The sequence below is a fragment of the Syngnathoides biaculeatus genome, chromosome 11 (assembly GCF_019802595.1).
Source record: "Syngnathoides biaculeatus isolate LvHL_M chromosome 11, ASM1980259v1, whole genome shotgun sequence".
Lineage (NCBI taxonomy): Eukaryota > Metazoa > Chordata > Actinopteri > Syngnathiformes > Syngnathidae > Syngnathoides > Syngnathoides biaculeatus.
The window spans coordinates 14414825-14435824 of NC_084650.1; the positions used below are offsets into that span (position 1 = coordinate 14414825).

The 21000-nt window shown below is 44.7% G+C and overlaps 3 protein-coding genes across 11 annotated transcripts in view; 2 read left to right on the forward strand and 1 right to left on the reverse strand.

Moving 5' to 3' along the window:
* Nucleotides 1-13207: 13207 nt before the first annotated feature.
* LOC133508387 (cathepsin Z-like) lies at nt 13208-15929 on the forward strand. The gene is made up of 6 exons (XM_061834344.1): nt 13208-13366; nt 13837-14000; nt 14112-14291; nt 14678-14828; nt 15512-15674; nt 15745-15929. Exons 1-6 carry the CDS (start codon nt 13245-13247, stop codon nt 15865-15867), a joined length of 903 nt encoding a protein of 300 aa, XP_061690328.1. The 5' UTR covers nt 13208-13244; the 3' UTR covers nt 15868-15929.
* A 32-nt stretch (nt 15930-15961) lies between these two features.
* LOC133508386 (transmembrane O-methyltransferase homolog) lies at nt 15962-20333 on the reverse strand. Of its 9 annotated transcripts, none has more exons than XM_061834338.1 (5): nt 20232-20333; nt 18712-18827; nt 17628-17903; nt 16700-16896; nt 15962-16444 (listed from the first exon to the last, which is right to left on the reverse strand). In XM_061834338.1, exons 3-5 carry the CDS (start codon nt 17887-17889, stop codon nt 16100-16102), a joined length of 804 nt encoding a protein of 267 aa, XP_061690322.1. In that variant the 5' UTR covers nt 17890-17903; nt 18712-18827; nt 20232-20333; the 3' UTR covers nt 15962-16099. The 9 variants fall into 9 exon arrangements, with proteins under 9 accessions (XP_061690322.1, XP_061690326.1, XP_061690320.1 ...); XM_061834342.1 differs by having other exon boundaries at nt 18712-18757; nt 20232-20325; XM_061834336.1 differs by having other exon boundaries at nt 18712-18762; nt 20232-20322.
* The window catches only part of limch1b (LIM and calponin homology domains 1b), a 62648-nt gene continuing 61812 nt past the window's right edge, over nt 20165-21000 (forward strand). The window contains exon 1 of the mRNA XM_061834333.1: nt 20165-20298. Within this exon, the coding sequence (XP_061690317.1) occupies nt 20209-20298 (90 nt within the window). The 5' untranslated portion in view covers nt 20165-20208. The remainder of the gene's footprint in view (nt 20299-21000) is intronic.

Genomic DNA, 21000 nt, shown 5'->3' on the forward strand with positions numbered 1-21000 from the left:
TTGGATGTGTGCAGTATCACTTGTGGGACGTGGCAACTGTACCTCAGGGGGGCAGATCTCAAGATCTTGAATGGTCAAAATCCAAGACCTGTCAGAGGTTTCACTTCTATGTACCGATATGAATCTAGAAAGCGCGCACAGGTGTCCGCTTTTGTCCCGACAGCACTTTATATTTTGACAGCGCGCACTGTCTTGTCACAGTTGACAATATCATAAAACATAGAGATGCCGCCGAGGCCGCCCCCCCCCAGTGATGGTGACGGAGGGCTTCGGGCGGCGGCGGCGGTTTGGGGGGAGGGCAGCGAATGCCGTGCGATGCGCCGTCCTCCGAACTACCTGTCGACACCCGTCAGTCACGCGCTGGGCTTTTCTACCGGTTTTCAGCGCAAGAGACGGCTTGACGGAGAAACCCGTCGGAAGGTGGGCCCCGAATCGCCCGAGTCGCCGCCCCCTCCGACCCTCGCCCTCTTCATCTTCCTCCTCATCCTCAACGGATCTATTTCAAGTCCGCGAGTCCATGTCAGGAACTGTCTCCCGAGACTACATGATCCTCCGTTTTTGTGACGTGATCCGCAGGCTCTTTCACGCCCTTCTGCGGTGTTCCGCAACCTCGACAGAATGAAGCTCCTCAACTTACTTCAACACCCTAGAGCGCCAAAGCAATAGAGCGGACCCACACACGCGGCGCCGTCAGCTACGCCACGTCGCCGTAAGGCGTCTCCGGCCGCCATCTCGAACACCCGTCGCACGCCGAGGCAGCCGGCCGACAGCCGTTTCCACGACGACCACCTTCTTCTCATCTTGAGCGCGTGTAAGCGGGCGGGCCGGCCGGCGCGTAAATTGTTTGCTAATCTGGTTATTCCTCATTTCCATGCATATTGGATTACAAGCAGGCGGCCAAGGTGGGAGCGGGCGGGCGAATTTTCATAATTTTCCATTTTTTTGCCGTCCGCCGTTGATTTACTGCGCGCGCTTTAATGAAAACGGCGCGTAACGGCGGCACTTTAATTGCGCCGGCTAAACCTTTTATGACAGTTTTCTTTTCGGTCAGCACTTTTCATACAACGTGATAATCATTTTTTTGTCTCCTTGAAATGACATTCGCGAGTCACTAACGCTCACAAGTAGCAGCTATGCTGGAATATATCAAAATAAAAATAAGAAAGTTTCACTGTTTCTACAGTGAATATGGCGTTCTTGAACGTCCCCGTTCTCAAACAATTCGGTTTTCGAACGAAAATCGGTACTTGAACGCCTCCGACAAACGAGCGTTGTTATTGTGTACGTACGAAACAAAAAATGCTAAGAATAATTTGTGAGTGCTGAACTGATAATGTGAGAATTTCTGCACCTATCCCTAACAGAAACGCAACAGACGCAACTGCAAAAGTTCCCCGACTTGTTTTTTTGTTCTTTTTTTTTTTTTTTCCTCTTCTCCGTCGACTTCCAGTAAACTCCCAGGAGGCGTCTCACCGATTTATGGTGATGCGTTTGTAACCGCACGGGGGCCGCGGAGTGGAAAAAGGTCCGGCGTTAATAAGGTCGGCGGTGAGAAAGAAACACTGACCCCCGTGTCTCTGTGTTTAATAGTTCCTTCAATGGGGGAAATGGGGGGGGGGGGTATAGTTGCAGTTTTGTGGGGCTCATTACGCAAAGAAAAATGGAGGATCCAGGCAGGCAGACCAGGATTTTGGGGAGAGGGGAGGCCAGCAATCAAAATGTTCAGGTTTAGCATGGGGCGGCACGGTGGATCAGTTGGTAAAGCGTTGGCCTCACAGTTCTGAGGACCCGGGTTCGATCCCGGACCCGCCTGTGTGGAGTTTGCATGTTCTCCCCGTCCCTGCGTGGGTTTCTTCCATGCACTCCGGTTTCCTCCCACATCCCAAAAACATGCAAGATTAATCGGACACTCTCAATTGCCCCTAGGTGTGATTGTGAGTGCGGCAGTTTGTCTCCATGTTCCCTAAAATTGGCTGGCAACCAGTTCAGGGTGTACCCCGCCTCCCGTCTGTTGACAGCTGTGATAGGCTCCAGCTTTCCCACGAACCCTATTGAGGATAAGCGGCTTGAGTAATGACCTGACATTAATTGGACACTCTAAGTTGCCACTAGGTGTGATTGTGAGTGCAGCTGTTTGTCTCCATGTTCCCTAAAATTGGCTGGCAACCAGTTCAGGGTGTACGCCGCCTCCCGTCTGTTGACAGCTGTGATAGGCTCCAGCTTTCCCGCGAACCCTATTGAGGATAAGCGGCTTGAGTAATGACCTGACATTAATTGGACACTCTAAGTTGCCACTAGGTGTGATTGTGAGTGCAGCTGTTTGTCTCCATGTTCCCTAAAATTGGCTGGCAACCAGTTCAGGGTGTACCCCTCCTCCCGTCTGTTGACAGCTGTGATGGGCTCCAGCTTTCCTGCGACCCTTGTGAGGATAAGCGGCTTGAGTAATGACCTGACATTAATTGGACACTCTAAGTTGCCACTAGGTGTGATTGTGAGTGCAGCTGTTTGTCTCGATGTGCCCTGCGATTGGCTGGCAAGCAGTTCAGGGTGTACCCCGCCTCCTGCCCGTTGACAGCTGGGATAGGCTCCAGCTTTCCTGCGACCCTTGTGAGGATAAGCGACTAAGAAAATGGATGGATGAATATATATAAGTAATATTATTGAAAGACACTGTAAGATTTGAGGTAGTGTGAAGTGTATGCTCGACACCCTGCGACCGTTATTTCCACAAATGAAAATGTTCATATTTCATGCAAATCGGCATGTGCGCGCCCGACCAAAAATGTCAAAACTACCGCGGCTGGCTCATTAATCACAAAAAAGGCAACATCTGGAAGCGTGTGCACGTGCGTGTGTGTGTGTGTGTGTGCACGTGTCACTTTTGGCAATTTAACCAGCGAGCGCAGTCATTCCAAGCGCTCCCCTCGGGCTCCGACATTCAACGCGATAAATATTTAAATGGAAGTGCAGGCGAAACACACCCGCACGCTCAGTCGGGGGCTGATTTTAGACAAACACGCCGCAACGCAGTAGCCAAGTACTTTTATAATTATAATAAATGTTATTTTCGCAACGGACGCCATTTTTCCCCCGAACGTCGAGGTCACCTTGCCTTTCGTCTAATGGCTTCGGTTAAATGGCCGCGGCGCATTTGCATAATGTTTACATTTTTTTTGCATTTGTCTTTGTAATGGCTGCCAACACAATGACGCTTATTGTGTACGCCGCACTCGGCTGCAGAGTTGCTGCCTGTGCAAAATGGACGTAAATTACATCGTTTTTAAATTAAAAATACAGTTCAACTTTCGAGACGAAATGGAAGAAAAAAGAAGAAATATTCTTATTATTTTTTTTACATATGACTTTATTTTCATTTCCATTTATCACACTCTGAAGGGAAGAGGGCAAATCAGTTCATGTATTTAAATAAAATGAAATTCATAGTTTGAATTCTTAGCAACAGATGTTTTTTTTCCCCCCCTCCCTGATTTCTGCCTAGCAACAAGAAACAATAGCGGTGATTGGAGCACGAAACAACCAATAATAAAAACATAAGTAACAACCGGGTCACACGGCGGGTCAGCTGGAAAGCAGTGGCCTCACAGTTCTGTGGACCTGCGTTCGATCCCGGCCCCGCCTGTGTGGAGTTTGCTTGTTCTCCCCGTGCCTGCGTGGCTTTTCTCCGGGTGGGCTCTCCGGTTTCTTCCCACATCCCCAAAAAAACATGCAACATTAATTGGACACTCTAAATTGCCCATAGGTGTGATTGTGAGTGTGGCTGCTGGCAACCAGTTCAGGGTGTACACCGCCGGAAAAGGTAAGAGTGGGACCGGTGGAATGAGTGTGCTGAGGAAGTGACTTTTTACTGGTCCGGCCCTGTTAGCGCTAGCGTTAGCATTAGCTATTATCTCGCGTTTCAACGTGGGCACTTGCGGCTTTTACACGGCTGCGGCGTACGTATGTACCAAATGGTATTTCCTTTACAAATGTACTGGGTGAGGCTTATAACCAGGTGCGCTCTGTAGGCCGGAAACTATGGTAGTTCCTTAAAAATGCCACAAGTTGGCGGTAAATCATTGCTCTTTTGTCATTGAAGTTCTTCAATTCACTTCAGCGGCTAATTTGTGTATATTTTTTTTCTAACGGGCGCAAGGGTGCACTCGAGCGGAAAAGGTAAGAGTGAGATCGGTGGAATGAGTGTGCTGAGGAAGTGACTTTTTACCAGTCCGGCCCTGTTAGCGCTAGCGTTAGCATTAGCTATTATCTCTTATAACCAGGTGCTATCTGCAGGCCGGGAATTACGGTAGTTGCTTAAAAATGCCACAAGTCGGCGGCTAATCACTGCTCTTGTTCTCAACGAAGTTCCTCAAAACACTTCAGCTGCAAGAACAACGTTTAATCGAATGCCGAAGCAGGAATTTGTAGGGAATTATTTGGAATCATTTTTACATGATTGTGTGGTGGGATTCGGAGGTGAATTGCGCATGGACCATTGCGCTATTTTTTTTTTTTTTTTTTACTTTGAAAATATGAGGCAGGAAGTCAACTGCTTGTTATTGCATATTGTGGGGCATCAAGTGTGTGTTTGTTGCCCGTTTTTCTCCTGGGATTCATCCCAAGAAGATGGGAAAAAGCCGTTTCCTCAACGGGTTTTGGCTCGGCTCGTCCCGTCCTCTTTTGGGAGGCGAAGCAGCCCGCTTCTGCCATGACCTTTCGGAATTCTACAGAGGAAGAGGGACACCCCCTCGGGAGAGCAGCCCGGGGGTCAAATCTTGACATTCTGCTCAAGTCCAAGTGGAGGCCTTCGGCGTCTCCTCCGGAAAAAAAGGGAAATGTATTCGTCTGTCAGAGAGGTTCGTTTTGTAATCAATAAATCAATTCCATATTATTATTATTGGATATTCCATACCCAGCCTACATAAACACACACTACGCGTCATCTTTACAAAAACACAATCTCCTGCGCCACAAAATGCAAATGGCGAGTTGGTAGCACGAAAGCGCAGCAATAACACAGAGGGGAGGGCGGTAATGGAATACAAGATGGCCACTGAGTCAATCAGGTGCGTGGGGGGGGCTGGGGGGGGGGGGTCGCAACCGGGGCTTTTAATGCATGTAGCGTGTGTGATGTGCCGTACCGTATACGTCGTGTCGTAATAGAGGGCAACGCTGTGTCCTAATTGGGCCTTAAAATAGAAGCCCGGACGTCGCGGTGACGCCGCGTCGGCCTCTAATGAGGAGGATAACGGCTCCCTTGTTGTCATGGCAACCGCAGATCACCGCTCGGTGGCGGGACGCGTCGGGAATCTCCCGTCTGACGTGTCGGTGCCGGCCCAAATGTTCCTGATTTTTATTTCGTTTTGATACTTTATTGTCATATTTTTATGATGCCGATTAAATAGGACCACATGTTTGTTTTGTTTTTTTATTAAGTCCAGTTGTAAATTTGTGGTAGTATTTACTTTATTATACTTAATTTTAATTTATTCTTTAAACTGGGAGGGGGATAAAAGCCAATTCCAGTCGTAAGTTTGTTGTAAATTTTAATTTCTATATCTATTTTTTACAATTTTGTTTCCTTCTTTTACATATTCAATTCATTTCAGTGTACATTCTTGATATTTTTTTATTTGTACAAATTTTTTTATGCCTGGATTAGGCTTCAAAATATTTTTAATGACAAAAGAAACAAGGACTGTTCTAAACGTTTTGCATTTTTTTCGTTATTGTACTATTTATTGTTTGGTCCTATTTCATTTTAATGTAGTTTTCATACAGTAGTTTGCCATATACTTGTGTTTCATATTTTTAAAATTATATTTAATCCTAAAATAGACTGATTAAACAATTTTAAAAACAACCAGTAGTAAATTTGTTGTAAATTTTAATTTATATATCTAATTTTTAATTAATTAATTAATTACATTTCGATCTTTTACATATTTCATTAATTTCAGGGTACATTCTTGTTATATTTTATTTGTACTATTTTTTTTTTTGCTTGGATTAGGCTTTAAAATATTTTTAATGACAAAGGAAACAAGGACTGTTGTAAACGTTTTGCATTTTTTTGTTTATCGTACTATTTATTGTTTTGTCCTATTTTATTTTACTTTTCATACAGTAGTTTGTCATGTACTTGTTTCATATTTTTTAAAATTATATTTAGTGCTAAAAAAGACTGATTAAAAAATTTTAAAAACAACCTGTAATAAGTTTGTTGTAAAATTTTAATTTATATATCTATTTTTCATTTTTTGTCTTTTACATATTAAATTAATTTCAGGGTACAATTTTGTTATTTTTTATTTGTACTAGCTTTTTATGCTTGGATTAGGCTTTAAAATATTTTTAATGACAAAGGAAACAAGGACCGTTGTAAACGTTTTGCATTTTTTTGTTTATCGTACTAGTTATTGTTTTGTCCTATTTTATTTTAGTTTTCATACAGTAGTTTGTCATGTACTTGTTTCATATTTTTTAAAATTATATTAAATGCTAAAATAGACTGATGAAACAATTTTGAAGGTTTTTTTCATTTTTTATTTAATTATTATAATATATAATTAATAATAAAATTTTATTTCTTTGGTGCTTTAGTTTAAATCATACTACATGAATTACTAACAAAAGCTATTAATATTTATTTTAAAAAGGCAAGTCCAGTTATAAATTTTCATCTTTTCTGTTTGTTACTTTGTTGCAATTTAATTTAATCTTTCTTTTTATATTCCATATTGTGCTTGATTGTCATGATTTTCAGTTAGACCAATTACACAAAACAATGGGAAAATATCATTAGTTATTACTATTGTATGGATACATATTTATATATCGATTAGTTTGTATTCATCTGTTAATTATTTGAATTGCGTAAATAAACTAATGGGACTTGCGAGGTGGTTGAAAAGCAGCAAATGTGCTTTTTTATAGATGTGATTTTTTTTTTTTTTTTTTGCCTATTGCAACTCCACTCAGCCACACAACTTAGTCCAAATGAAGACCACCCGCCCTCACCCCCTCCCTCCGTCCCTCACCCCCTCCATTTTCTTAATACCTTGCACATCTAATCCAATTCATTATTGAGGGGGGGGGCTTCCCCCCCCCACCCCACCCCTACTCGGCTGTCAGAGGAGACAAAAGCGCTGCCAAATATGGATGCCTTTTGCTTTTCATTGCATTTGTGCGCAGCCCTCCCACGGGGACGCTGTAAGCGGGGGGGGTGGGGGGGGGGTCCGAGAGAGAGGAAAATACCTGAGCGGGGGACTCGGGCGGGTTGAGGGGTGGGGGGGGTGTTCATTGTGTGACGAAGGTGGCATTCAGAAAAAGTCAGGGAGGGGGGGGGGCGTTTGGGGGTGCCAATTGAATGCAAAAGGGGTGGAAAAAAACAACATTATTTATGACAGCTTTTGATTTATGAGCATGTTCTGCAAGGGAAGAAGCACATGCGTGAATATTTACGGCTCAAATCATCATTTTTAGCGTTTATAATAATATAATTGTTTATTATACACTTTTCGCTTTTCCTCGTCCCTGAGCATCAACTGTAAACAAGCCAGGGTTGACCCCCACCCCCCACCCGTTGGCCTCTTCCGTGTTATCCCATAAATATCAGATCAGGTTCCCATGTGCCACCGCGCGTTTAATTGAGATGGAGCCCCCGCTGACCCCGTGTAGGGCCGAGCCCTCCGCGCCACCGCCTGTCAATCACGCGGGGTAATTGGAAGCGAGCGGTCGCTGACGAACAAAAAAAAAAAGGAAAAAAAATATGACTGACTTTCAGGTGTGGGAGCGGCACAGTGGGTCAGCTGGGAAGCGTTGGCCTCACAGTTCAGAGGTCCAGGGTTCGATCCCGGGACCCGCCTGCGTGGAGTTCTCATCATCTCCGCGTACATGTGTTGGTTTTCTCCGGGTGGGCACTCCGGTTTCCTCCCGCATCCCAAAAAACATGCAACATTCATTGGACATTCTAAATTGCCCATAGGTGTGATTGTGATTGTGAGTGCAGCTGTTTTTCTCGATGTGCCCTGCGATTGGCTGGCGACCAGTTCAGGGTGTACCCCGCCTCCTGCCCGTTGACAGCTGTGATAGGCTCCGGCACTCCCTGCAACTCTTGTGAGGATAAGCGGCTAAGAAAATGGATGGGTGTGTCAAATGGGACTGCATACGTATGGGAAAATGAATTGGAAACAAAAATGAAGAGAAAAATGGTTCATCTCGTCACATTTAATAAAAGAAAAAAGGAAAGATGCAATTTACGACGGGGCGTCACTGATGGCGTAGCGGCACACACGCCTGCCTGCGGTGCGGGCAGCGTGGGATCGATTCCCGCTCAGTGACGGTGTCTATATCTGCGCTGCAACTGACCGGCGATCAGTTCAGGGTGTGGTCCGCCATTCGCCCGAAGCTAGCTGGGATAGGCTCCAGCTTTCCTACAACCCTGGTGAGGATAAGTGCCTTGGATAATGACAGTTACTCAGTTTTGGTGGGGAGGAGTGATTATGATTTATGCAAATGCCGAGTTCAGCTTTGGCATTACCAGGAAGGGACCATTACTCAATGTGGTCAGCAACTTGCAACATCCGTCCATTTTCTTAGTTGCTTATCCTCACAAGCATCGCAGGGAGAGCTGGAGGCTATCCCAGCTGTCAACAGGCAGGAACTGGTCGCCAGCCAATCGCAGGGCAGATGGAGACGGAGAGTCACACCTAGGGGCAATTTAGAGTGTCCAATTAATGTTGCATGTTTTTGGGATGTGGGAGGAAACCGGAGTGCCCGGAGAAAACCCACGCAGGCACAGGGGAGAGCATGAAAACTCCAGACAGGAGGATCCGGTATTGAACCCGAGACCTCATAACTGTGAGGCCAACGCTTTTCCAGCCGTTCCAACGTGCCGCCACTTGCAACAAATGTGGCCAGTTTTTCCGGTGTCAGAAGTGGGACAGAAAATGCTAACATGACACTGCACATCTGAAATAGCCAAGTTGAAATGTCACACTTTGGCAAGGCACCTCTGACCCCAAGATAAAAAAAAAAAAAAAACTCAAGAAGTCGACTGAGAAGAGAGGATCGAATGTGTTAAGATGTAAGCCGGCACATCTTTGACCGTCATTTTCTCAAAATTCTATTGGTGTTAATAAATTACACAGAACTTGAGGATTATATCGAATGAGCACCAAATTTCATAATTCTGACTAATTTGTGCGTAGGAGGTGTCACCAACCCCTGAGAAAACATAAAACCATCCAATCCTTGAAGGAACATAAAACAATATAGCCTAAGTCAACAAAATAACCTTGTTTTCTACATTTTTAGGACACTCTTTGTCCCTTTTCACCGAAATCTACGCCGGGGGTCTCAAACCGACGGCCCGGGGGCCATTTTGCGGCCCACGAGGCGATATTTTGCGGCCCCCACATTATTATTAAAGTTTAACGTTTCGGGCAGAATTTGTGTACACTAGCGTCCTTGTTTATCTCGTGTTAAAAAGTAAGAGAAATTGGATTTTTTTTTTTGCCGAGTCTGCAGCCCAACCTCAGCCTCCGACGGATCCAAGGCTACATTGAGATTGAGACCCCTGAGCTATGCTAACGGCTAATCTCGGCACACTCCGAAGTTCATTTTTCCCGAAATACTATTTTTATGTATTTAAATGGGCCAAAACAAACAAACGAAAATCCAATTGCGTGGATGCTCTTCTGATATTTTTTGAACGTATTTACTGTAAATTCGAGTGTAGGACGTCGGCTCAAATCCCAAGAGAACATAAAACAATCGAGAAAATTTTTCACCTTGCTAGACAGCCAGTGGGGGTGGCCAAAGTACAACGGAACAATTGAAAAGATTCTCTCTGTGGTCGCACACTTCTGACGCCAAACCAGATCTTGACAGAGTGGTTTTTATCGGAATTCTGTTCAGCGCAGGTCGCAGCGCAATTGACTGAATAAAACGTTTAGTACAAACATGGCCGCTCATCCCATTTGTGCCCCGGCATCCCACTTCTGACCCCCCAAACAAAAAGACATTAGCGGCTAATCTTAGCTCTGACTTGTTGCTTGGTTTCTCGTCCAATTTTCCCCTCGGTGTCCCACTTCTGATGCCGTTCCCCCCCCCCAAAAAAAAAAATATAGCAGCTAATCTCTGCTAGCCGGAGTTGTTTTTTCTCGGAATACAATCCACTTTTGGACTACAATGGAACAATGAAAAAGATTTTTTGCCACGGTATCCCACTTCTGACACACACAAAAATGATATTTGCGCCTCAGATCATTCGATAGTTGTTTCGAACGACTGAAACGTCCACGGACGGCGCGGATGCTCGTCCGGTTCATCCGTTAGCGTGCGCGCGGCATCCCGCTTCTGACGTGGAAAAGGGAAAACGTCCGAGCGCAACCCTGGGAGAAAATTTCAAGAGGTTTCAACCCTCTCAAAAACGCTGCGTGGTGGGAGGTCTATTTTCTCTCCGTCTTCCCTCGCTCAACAGCGAGTGTGCACGCGTTTGTGTAGTGTGCGTGGATGTGTGTAGTGTGTAGTGTGTGCAGGTTTAAGCCGGGGATCAGAGGTGGGTGGTAGGCCCGCTTGACGTTTTAAGATCTTTCCACGAGATTAAAAGAGAGCGCCGGCGAGCGTTTTTATCCGGGAGGTCACAAGGAGAGCCGAGTTGCGAGGGTCACTCGGTTCAGTCTTTCCTTTCGCCGCATACATATTTCGAATGAATGTACGTAAAGGACGTTTTCAGAGGCTTTGTTTGCCTGATATTTGTACATAGTTGTACAATTGTAGATGCCGCTTGCAGACCTCCACCCAAATCCGAAATTTAAAAAAAAAAAAAATCAGCTTTCCTTTCAGTCCTTTAGGTGGCGATATTGCACAAGGACAATTTCAAATGTCCTAAATGGGAAATTGCATGAATAAATAACTCCTTAATTAAAAACTCTGTTAATTTTCATGCACTGTACTTGAGCGGCGTTGTGTGTTTGATGTGTGTGTCTATGTGAATATGTAATTTCCTTCAATGGAATGAGTGATTTGATTACCGCATGCACATCAATATGTACAGTATATCCATCTACTGTATGTATTTATGTAGTGCGCATGCGAGGTATAAATGTATGGGAATATGTGTTTTTATATGCATACTTCAAAAGTACAGTATTAGTGTGTATATGTCTGGGTCTCCTATATGATATAGAATATATACATATAGGATATGATACATGGTGGCGCTGCTGGAAAGTGTTGATCTCACAGTTCTGAGGTCCCGGGTTTGATCCCGGACCCGCGTGTGTAGAGTTTGCATGTTCTCCACGTGTCTGCGTGGGTTTTCTCCGGGTGGGCACTCCGGTTTCTTCCCGCACCCCAAAAACATGCAACATTAAATGGGGACAATGAATTGACCCCTCCGTACAGGGCACTTAGCCACGCCTCCTGAAGTGACGTCACGCCACGTGCGCTGACGTAAGACAAGCAATTGGTAAAAATGGCAAATACAATACAATACATTCTGAACTGAGACGGACGCCATGCTTCTGATTTCATTCAATCGTTCACACGTAGCAATGTTATGCTAGCGAAGAACGTCTCATTCATTTATGCGAGACGTGTATTGAAAATCAAATATAGGGCATATCTTCGTGCAAACACCGTCTGGTTAAGCTTCGGCCGCGAGCCGGCAAGAAAGCGACACGTTTGTGCAGTCCGATCATCGCTAAATATCACTCAACAAAGAATAAGTGTGTCAATCGTTCACACGTATCAATGTTATGCTAGCGAAGAACTTCGAATTCATTTATACGAGACGTGTATTGAAAATCAAATATAAGGCATACCTTCGTGCAAACATATGTGTTCCGGTTGATATTAGATGGATTTAGTTGATGATGCGGTCTTCCACAAAGTTTGATCCATCGAAGGCATTTTTCGCACTGGGTCTTCGGTTTTGGAAAGGGTACGAATGGAACTCCGCCAACTAGCCTTTCAGGATACCTGTCGTCACTATTACAAAGTCCGTGACTACACCTCTTAACCATATTTTTTGTTAAATAACCCAAATATGCGATAAAACGCTAACTAAACCTATACTGGACCATGCAATGTCGTCTGAGAAAATGGCGGGAGCAAAAACGTTTATGCAGATCTCTGGCCTCTGATTGGTCAGTGGCGCGGATTGCGCAATATCCGCGGAGGGGTCAATTGCCCCTAGGTGGGATTTTGAGTGCGGCTGTTTGTCTCGATGTGCCCTGCGATTGGCTGTCAACCAGTTCAGGGCCGCCTCCTGCTCGTTGAGAGCTGGGATAGGCTGCAGCACTCCAGTGGTCCTCGTGAGGATAAGCGGCTAAGAAAATGGATGGATGATAAATATTTTTGTGTAAGGAATGTCCACATTTATCTGGAACTCGGAGCAAAATTACCCATATAGACCCCCCCCCCCCACACACACACACACACTTTGATTTTGAGGCCTTAGTAAAAAAAAAAAAACATCGTTTAAAATAAAAAATGTGCCATAAAATGTGTGCCAATTCCTATTTCAATAACGGCCTGCTATTGAATCAAATGACGTTTCGTTTGTCTTAAGCAGACAGCGTCACCAAGTGGAGGTATTGTGTTGTTACATTTCTTTGTGTGGCGTTCCAACTTCGAGTCAAAGTGTACGTGTCATGATCAAAGCTGCTTATCCTCACAAAGGTTGCAGGAAAACTGGAGCCTATCCCAGCTAGCTTCGGGAAAAAGGTGGACGACGCCCTGCACTGGTCACGAGTCAGTAGCAGGGTAGATATCGACACCATCACTGAGCAGGAATCGATCCCGCGCTGCCCGCACTGAAGGCAGGTGTGTGTACCACTACCCCATCAGTGACTCGAGCCATAATCTAATCAAGATTACAAATGGTTGTTTCAAACCGGTGACCATTATGAAAACAATAACAGCAAAAACAGCTATGGTCAGGCTCAGGGCGAGGTGTTGCTTTCCAATTTCGAGGGGATGCAATCGAGTGTTTAGTTTTTCCGTTTTGAAATTTAAAAAAAAAAATGTACAATACAATTTCACCAGGATACACAAGCTTGCCAGAATTTTTTTTTTTTTTTCATAAACACGTTCCAGTAAGATTATTCACAATTACCCACGTGGAGGCCAGCTGTGGCTCTCAGGTGATGTCAATCAAGCCCTAACGGCACATTGGGCTTCCTCTCAAACAGGAAGAGGATTTAACCCGGGCTGCGCTGCTGACACATTCAGTCGACATGCTTCTGCTGTTGTGTTTTGTCCTTTCGGGCGCAGTGGCCGCCGGTTCAGCGGGAAAGGTTCACGGCGAGAGGCCTCGCTGTTACCGGCCTCTCCCTCATCAACCGGACTGGGGAGTCAAGTGAGTTCAATTTTTGTGGTTTGGTGTTAAAGTGGGTTTGCTGGACAGGAATTCTTTAAGGCACAAAATATATTGGGGGTCCCGGTACGGCACAGGTACCCTCTTGGACTGGTTACAATCTGATTTATACTTGCACCTGAGTTTAGTCTGGGTCAGCAAGCGTACCTGATTTTTGGGACCTGGGCCAAGCAGGGCCCACGGTCTTTATCTGGAGCCAGGAGAAAGAATCATCAGTTTGGAAGGGCATTTGTACAATTTTTTTTTTTTAGGGGCTGTTTGGTGTATTCTTCTGGAAATGTGGAGGAGGAAAAAGCTTACTATTATTCTAGGCACTCTTTGGTGGGTAAGGAGTCCAGAAATCATGTGTGGTGGAACTACAGTGGGCAGCCATTTTGCTCCAAACTCTTGTGGTCATACCTCCTGTCGAATATAGTCGTAAAACCTTTTTGGTAATTTACAAACTCTTGCAGAACTGCACCTCGGCCGCACGAGCTCCTCAACCTTGTCCAGCTGCCGAAGACTTGGGACTGGAGAAATGTGAATGGTGTCAACTATGTCAGTGCTACCCGCAACCAGCACATTCCCCAGTACTGCGGGTCCTGCTGGGCCCACGGCACCACCAGTGCCATGGCAGGTGAGAAGTAGGGCCTATGGGTACTTGTGTAGAAGTACTCAGTCTTCTGTCTTTTTAAAATTGGTGTCTCCACGTAGTCTACTTCAAGATCTAAATTTGACGTCTTTTCAGATCGCATAAACATCAAACGGCGCGCCGCATGGCCTTCAGCCTATCTGTCGGTCCAGCACGTGCTGGATTGCGCCGACTCTGGCACGTGTCACGGCGGCGACCACGGCGGCGTGTGGGAGTACGCTCACAAGAAAGGAATCCCCGACGAAACCTGCAACAACTACCAGGCCATCGATCAAAGTTAGAATCTTAGATTGTGACGTAGCTGTGGTTCAACAAGGCGTTCTCTGCTGAGACTAAATGCTATTGGAAACTGACTTAGTCCCACTCTGAAGTCAGTTTGTTCCATGAAACTGTATTTCAGCTTCTCTGGCTGGGAACTTCGGGATCAGGAAGACTGGTCCATATAATTTAGTTTCTTCACCCAAATTAGCCCGGCAAGCTAGGTAACTTTCCCCCTACGTTCTGACTTGGTAAGGGGAAAGAATTGTTAGAGCTGACACTTTTGTCATGCTCTCGCTTCTCAAGTTCTACATAAGTCAGGGAAGGCCCAGACTCAAAATTCATAACCCACCAATGTACATGAATTGTATTCGTTTATGTAACTCTTTGTTTCCTTGCTGCAGAATGCCACCCCTTCAACGCATGCGGCACGTGCGTGACATTTGGTCAGTGCGACAAAGTGGCAAACTACACTCTTTGGAAAGTTGGCGACTACGGTGCCATCTCAGGGCGGGACGACATGATGGCGGAAATCTACACGAGAGGACCAATCAGGTTGTGTGGCACTCAGTAAATCCCAAAACCCAGTTCCCTTGTCAACATTTTGGACATTTACAAGATTACTTCAAAGACTTGAATTTCTGATTTTTTGCAATAATTGTTGGCTGGCAGACACGTAGGTAATGCTAAAAGGTTGTCAGTGAGGAAGACTTGGTGGAGCCTTGTAGTAGTTTTGACTTTCCCTAACATTTAAAGCTAGTTTTCATTTGCAATTCCTAAAAATATCTTTGATTTGATGCATATCTACCTACTCATTTCTAGATGATGCTAGTTATTTTTGTCATCGCATTGAAGAAAATAATTCGGCCCTCGTAGCCAGTTTCACTTGGCACCATTTGAATTGTGGTGACTGTCTTGTCTGAAGGGGCCCCATAGCTCAGTGGTTAGACCATGGGGTTGTGAGTTTGTTTCTCAATGCGGCCCCCACTCCCCAAAAGAGGTTGCGTCAGGAAGGGCATCTAGCGTAAAAACTGTGCCAAACAAATATGAGTGTCCATCTGAGATGACTCAGTTGCGACCCCTAACGGGACTAGCCGAAAAGTTGTCTTGTCTGACGAAGCGCTTCCTGAAAGTTGCCCTTTTCATGATTTATTAAAAAAATTTGAGCTTGACTAAAGATTTATGGCTACCCGCTGCTAGAAGTGTGAACATTTTCTCCCACCTTTCCATTCATGCAGCTGCGCAATCATGGCCACCGAGAATCTAGACGTGTACTCGGGTGGGTTGTACATGGAGTACGTCAAGGATCCCGAGATCAACCACATCGTGTCGGTGGCCGGCTGGGGGGTTGAAAACGGCACGGAGTACTGGATCGTACGCAACTCCTGGGGCGAGCCTTGGGTGAGTGGTAATGTTTTGTAGCAGTGACTGCTTTTTAGATTTTTGGTCTCATTCACGTGTTCCTTGTCAGGGTGAGAGCGGCTGGCTGAGGATCGTCACCAGTGCTTACAAAGGGGGTAGCGGATCTCTCTACAACCTGGCTTTGGAGGAAGACTGCATGTATGGGGATGTCATTGTACCAATGAAATATTAGCACATTTTAGTCTTGTATTTGTCAGTCATTGAAAATAAAATGGTGACAACTTTTGGCTTTAATTTCAGTTTACCCTTGGTCCTTTTAGTCGGTCTCAAATTCAAAATGAGGGACTAGGATAAAGTACTCGTGAATTTTACACACGTTCCCAACTTGATTGAAATCGGGGTTTTGGTGAGTCCGGTAATACAAAACTTATGAGATTTATTCTACCAGGTGAATGAATTCCCCTTTACATGGTTTCTCGAGGGGTGGCGTTGTCATGGTTTTTCTGGTAGAAGAGCTCCACCATCCCAGGAACCTGCACCTTGAAGCTGTAGCAATCTGGCCTTGCTCGGATCAGTTGCTTCAGTTCCTCCAGACTTTTGTCTTGTCGGTCCCTGATGATCACAACGATGGAGCAGCCTGAAGGGCAGAGCAAACCCTCTCCCTCCAGAGCCAGCAGGTCCACAAGGTACTGCTGGGGGTCGTGATCCATGAGAACCAGGTGGAAGGTGTCGCTGGTCCCTGGAGCTGGTTCCATCAAAGAGCACAGGGTTGGGATGGTCCTGCCTGAACGGCCGGTCAACACCTGGAACTACACAGATACCATTTGTCATCTTGCTTTTAAGACTATTCTGGACCTGCATATTGATTTTTGGGAGACAGTAGTACTGTTAACCTGTACAATTTTAGTAAGATTTTCAGTAGTCTGTGAAACTTGGTTGAAAGACTATACAGTGGACTCATTTTAATATTTTACTTTGCCATTTTTCGCAAAGTAGTCTTAACCTGTACGACTTTCACGGAATTTACGATTGATTTCGACAACTCTGATTCATAACTTGCGTGCCTGGGTGTGCTTGAAGCCCGCCACCAGGATGATCTCCTCCGCGAGATCGGCCACCGCGGGGTCCTGCTCTACCGTGAGCAGCCTGCCGTCGGCGGGCAGCAGACGCAACAGGAGCACTGAACTGTAGCCGCAGTGGGTCCCCAGTTCCAGCACCCTGGAGGGCCCGATTCGCCGGACCACCTTGTCCAAGGCCTCGCCTGAGAAGATGCACCAGGACTCTCAAATGTTGGTTGGTACACCCAAATAGTGAAGGCATCGCAAAAACTCTTCAAACTTTTTACTATACATTTAAAGTTTAGTGACGCGCAAAAAGAATTGTGTATTGCAACATAGCTTTGCCTTTGGAATTTGAACTAAAAAAGGGTGAAGCAACACATTCAGACAATATTCACAAGCATATATATTCCTTATCCTCTGGGGGGGGTCCCCTACAGAAGAAATTTCTTGTATCTGAATGACAGTACAATATTGCCTTATGATGGCCAAGGGAGGAACACCACAAGGAGCACAATGAATTAGATTGCGGCATTAAATCAGTGTAATTTTTTTTACATTCTTTTCAATTATGCTATTACTGTTTTTATGAAAGTTGTTTTTATAAAAGAGCTATTTTTCCATATTAAAGATGTTTTTTGAGGGAAAAGCTGTAACGAATTACTGGCATTCCAATGTATTTCAATGGGGAATGATGATTTGAGATCAGTATTTTGAATAATAAGCAAAGCCCAAGAAGGAATTGAACTCGTATCTCAAAGCATCACATAGTTCCTTGTCGGAAGCAAAATGGCATGACATGGCGCCGAAGCGATACTTTTATCATGCTAAGCTACATTTTTCAGCAAATTAAAAACAGATAACGGATAAGTACAAAATCTGCGAGTAGGATCGCAAGAATGCCGTATTTGAATTTGAACAGGGGCACACTGACCAATCTGGGGGCCGACCGAGGCGGAGGGGTGCGTCTCCGCATAGAGGTCAAAGGTCTCCAGAACGCTGCCGGCCTTGCCGTGGATGCAGCGGGAGAAGACGAAGGCGTGCGTGCTCTCGGCGCAGGCGCGTCCCCGCAGCGGCCGCAGCATCCTGCCCAAAGCGCCGCGGCAGAACTCGACCAACCGGGCCCGGTGGCGACCCAACACCAGCAGGACGGCGGGAAGAAGCGGCACTGACGCCGCCATCAACCAAAATGACATTTTGGTGCAATGTACTGTACAATAATGACAAGACACAAAAGAAAATTGAGTTATTAATGGCTTGTTTCCGTGAGAATGTTTTGTAAATATCCTATAAACAAAACTACATTATTATTTTTCAAAGCTAAGTGTGGAAAAAGTAATTGCCCCGCTTGTAAAATCATAAATTAACTGTGGCTAATCATATTTTTGGGTTAGTGTATATTTATCTGATGCGTTTGTGTGATGGTTTTAAACATTTCAGGGCATAAACCATGTATAAAAAAAAAAAATTCAGAGGGGGGGGGGCAAATACTTTTCACAGCACTATATCCCAAGACATTTGCGGATTGAGGTGAGATGAAGTTAAATATAAAATTTTAAAAAATATTGGAAGATACATTTAAATATTAAAATGTACTGAAAAGTATTTCAGAAGTTATTTAAAATATGAAAACGCCACAATAAATTATTAGTTAAGTTATACTTGGGAGATCAGTTAAATAAGTTATTTGCCTGTAGTTAAACTTTGGCTTCCTCTGTCGACCAACGAAGGTATTACACACTTTTTTAAAATCTCAAACCAGAGTACTGTACTATATACTTTACTAAAATGTAAAAATTTTTTAATGATTTTTTTAAATGAAATGAGTATATTTCTAAATTAAAACATTTTTTAACATAAAAAAACAATAATTAAGGGTAAATTGCCACCGCTTGTTGTAAAACAGGTCGAACTAGTGCAAGATTGCTGACAGCATTACAAAAAAGTTGGACGAAATAAAAAGATCCATATTTAAATGCATTTTAAGATTCAAAATAGTATTGCTGCAGGACGCTTACCAAGCCGCGGAGAGGGCGTGTGTCCTGCCAGGCGCAGATGCAACAGCTTTACTGACCGAAACACACCACAATCACGAAATCAACCACTTGACTCTTGTTGCAGGTATCCATGACGCCTGCACCCCATTGAACACATCACAGACACTTCATCCATATGTACACAAACACGCTTGTGAATTTACACGCACACAATAATGGCAACTTTTGACGAGGGAAGGGGGGGGGAGATGATCGTACTTTGCACACTGCGGCGTCCTTGTCAGTACGACTGAATTAAGTTGGCCAAAGCGAAACGATAAAAATTCCAGGAAATCCGGTTGTATTTCACAATAAGAGAATCATTTGTACGGAAGTAGATTGGCGCCACTGATTCTCTGGCTGAAATTCAAGAAGAATAATTAAGAAGGCAGCGTTACTCGACTACATTATTAAGAATGCGGGGTTTAATGGAAGTATTTTAGTGCCGCCGGGATTCGAATTATTGAATTTCAGACAGCGTATTTTAAAATCAAATCCACTTCCCATTTCATATTCAAATCGTATTTCAAATCCAAATCCACTTAACATTTCGAATTCAAATCCTATTTCAAATTCAAATAACCTTGGCACGAATCTACTTCCATAGATTTGGCTTCTGAAATCAAATGCAGGTAAACTGTACCTTATTTTTTATTACTATCCCCGCTTACAGTTTTTGATCACGTGTTTAGAGGCAGCCAACAGGCAGTCAAGCCTAAACTCTCATTCTTATTTTTTTTTTATTATTTTTGTAAACATGACCCAACAGATACCAGTGACCACGTAATCTTACCTACTTTCATAATAATAAACTAATAAACCAATAAAACGCTGCGACACAACAGGTGACCATGTTGATCCAATCAGCTTGGGGGAGATTCTTTATTTATTTATTTACGAAGGTATTTAAAAGGATCTGGTTTAACCAAGCGGTTGACTCGAAAGTTCGAGAAATATGCGAAGGTTGTTTTTATTATTGAATTTTGTAGCATGAGCACGGGAATTTTACGATTCACACGGTATAAAGACGTTAACTCGCGCTAGCAGGGCAATGTTTTTATTGCGTGAAATCAACAAGCATAGTTGCCCCCACCTCCCCCCACCCCCCAAAAAAAAAAAAAAAAAGAAAAAAAATGGCCACCTGCGCTTTTGCTGTTCTATTTTGATTTAGTTCGTGAGCGTCCCTACCGGAACCAGTGGAACTGAGTGGGACGAGCTTTGTGTTACCCCTCCTCCTCCTCTGCCTCCCCCGCCACATCCCGCAGCCCCGCAGCCCACTCTCGGTGGAGCTCAAACGGGGAGCAGCCACCGCGGCTCGACGGTCTCGCCGGTGCTGCTACTGCGACATCCACCGCCGCAGGCCGACGTTAACTCGGAATAACGAGGATAACGACCACCTTCAATTCATATTTTGGGGATTTGGGGGGCCGGGGTCAATTTTTGTTGACAGAACTGTCACGGGCACGACAACGCTTGGGCATGGCAAGTCCGGAGGCACACACCGGACAGTCGCATCAGTGTCAGCCGGTGGCCGCGTCCGCTTTCCGGGAGGCGCAGAAATGGATCGAGGTGAGCTTGCCGGGTGTCTCTTGAGCAAACCGTTTGATGTTTTGTTTTCAGTCGGCGATCTCTCGCCTTGCTCCATCATCGCCTCGTCACCTGTTGAAAGGTGACGTGCACTGACACTTATATCGTTGTTGTGGAGGGGGCATATTTCATTCATTTTGGGGGCGGAACGTCATTGTTATATTAATAAATTCGTATAATTTTGACTGGGTGTGAAAGGTTGGCCCGTTTAGTTGAGCACAAAGATGGCATTCTGTTGCAGTAATGGCAACAAGTGGCTGCACACATTAATTGCACCTTGGGCCGCAATTCGCAAGTAAATTCCCTTTTATTCTTGGCTGTTTCCCCTCCCGACGTTGCAGGTGCGATGCTGCATTGTGACACATTTTCCATTACTTGGGCGAGGCACAGCTCAAATATTGGGGGGGGGGGCATATTAAATAAGATTTAGACCTTTTGCACAGTGGATAAAAATCTGTCTTGAATGCAGCCAAAGTGCATATTTTACTTTACAAAAATGGCATGACCAAACCCAAGTTTTCACAACAAAATTATTGGTAAAAGAATTATGCCCATTGATCCCTGGTGATCAGCGATCTTTTCCCCTAATTTCATCAAAAAGATAATCCAAATGCAAGCATCTTTGGGAGCTTCTTGGTTGATTTTTGCTCAACAAAGCAAGCCTCGGCCCTCCTCCGTGGCCGG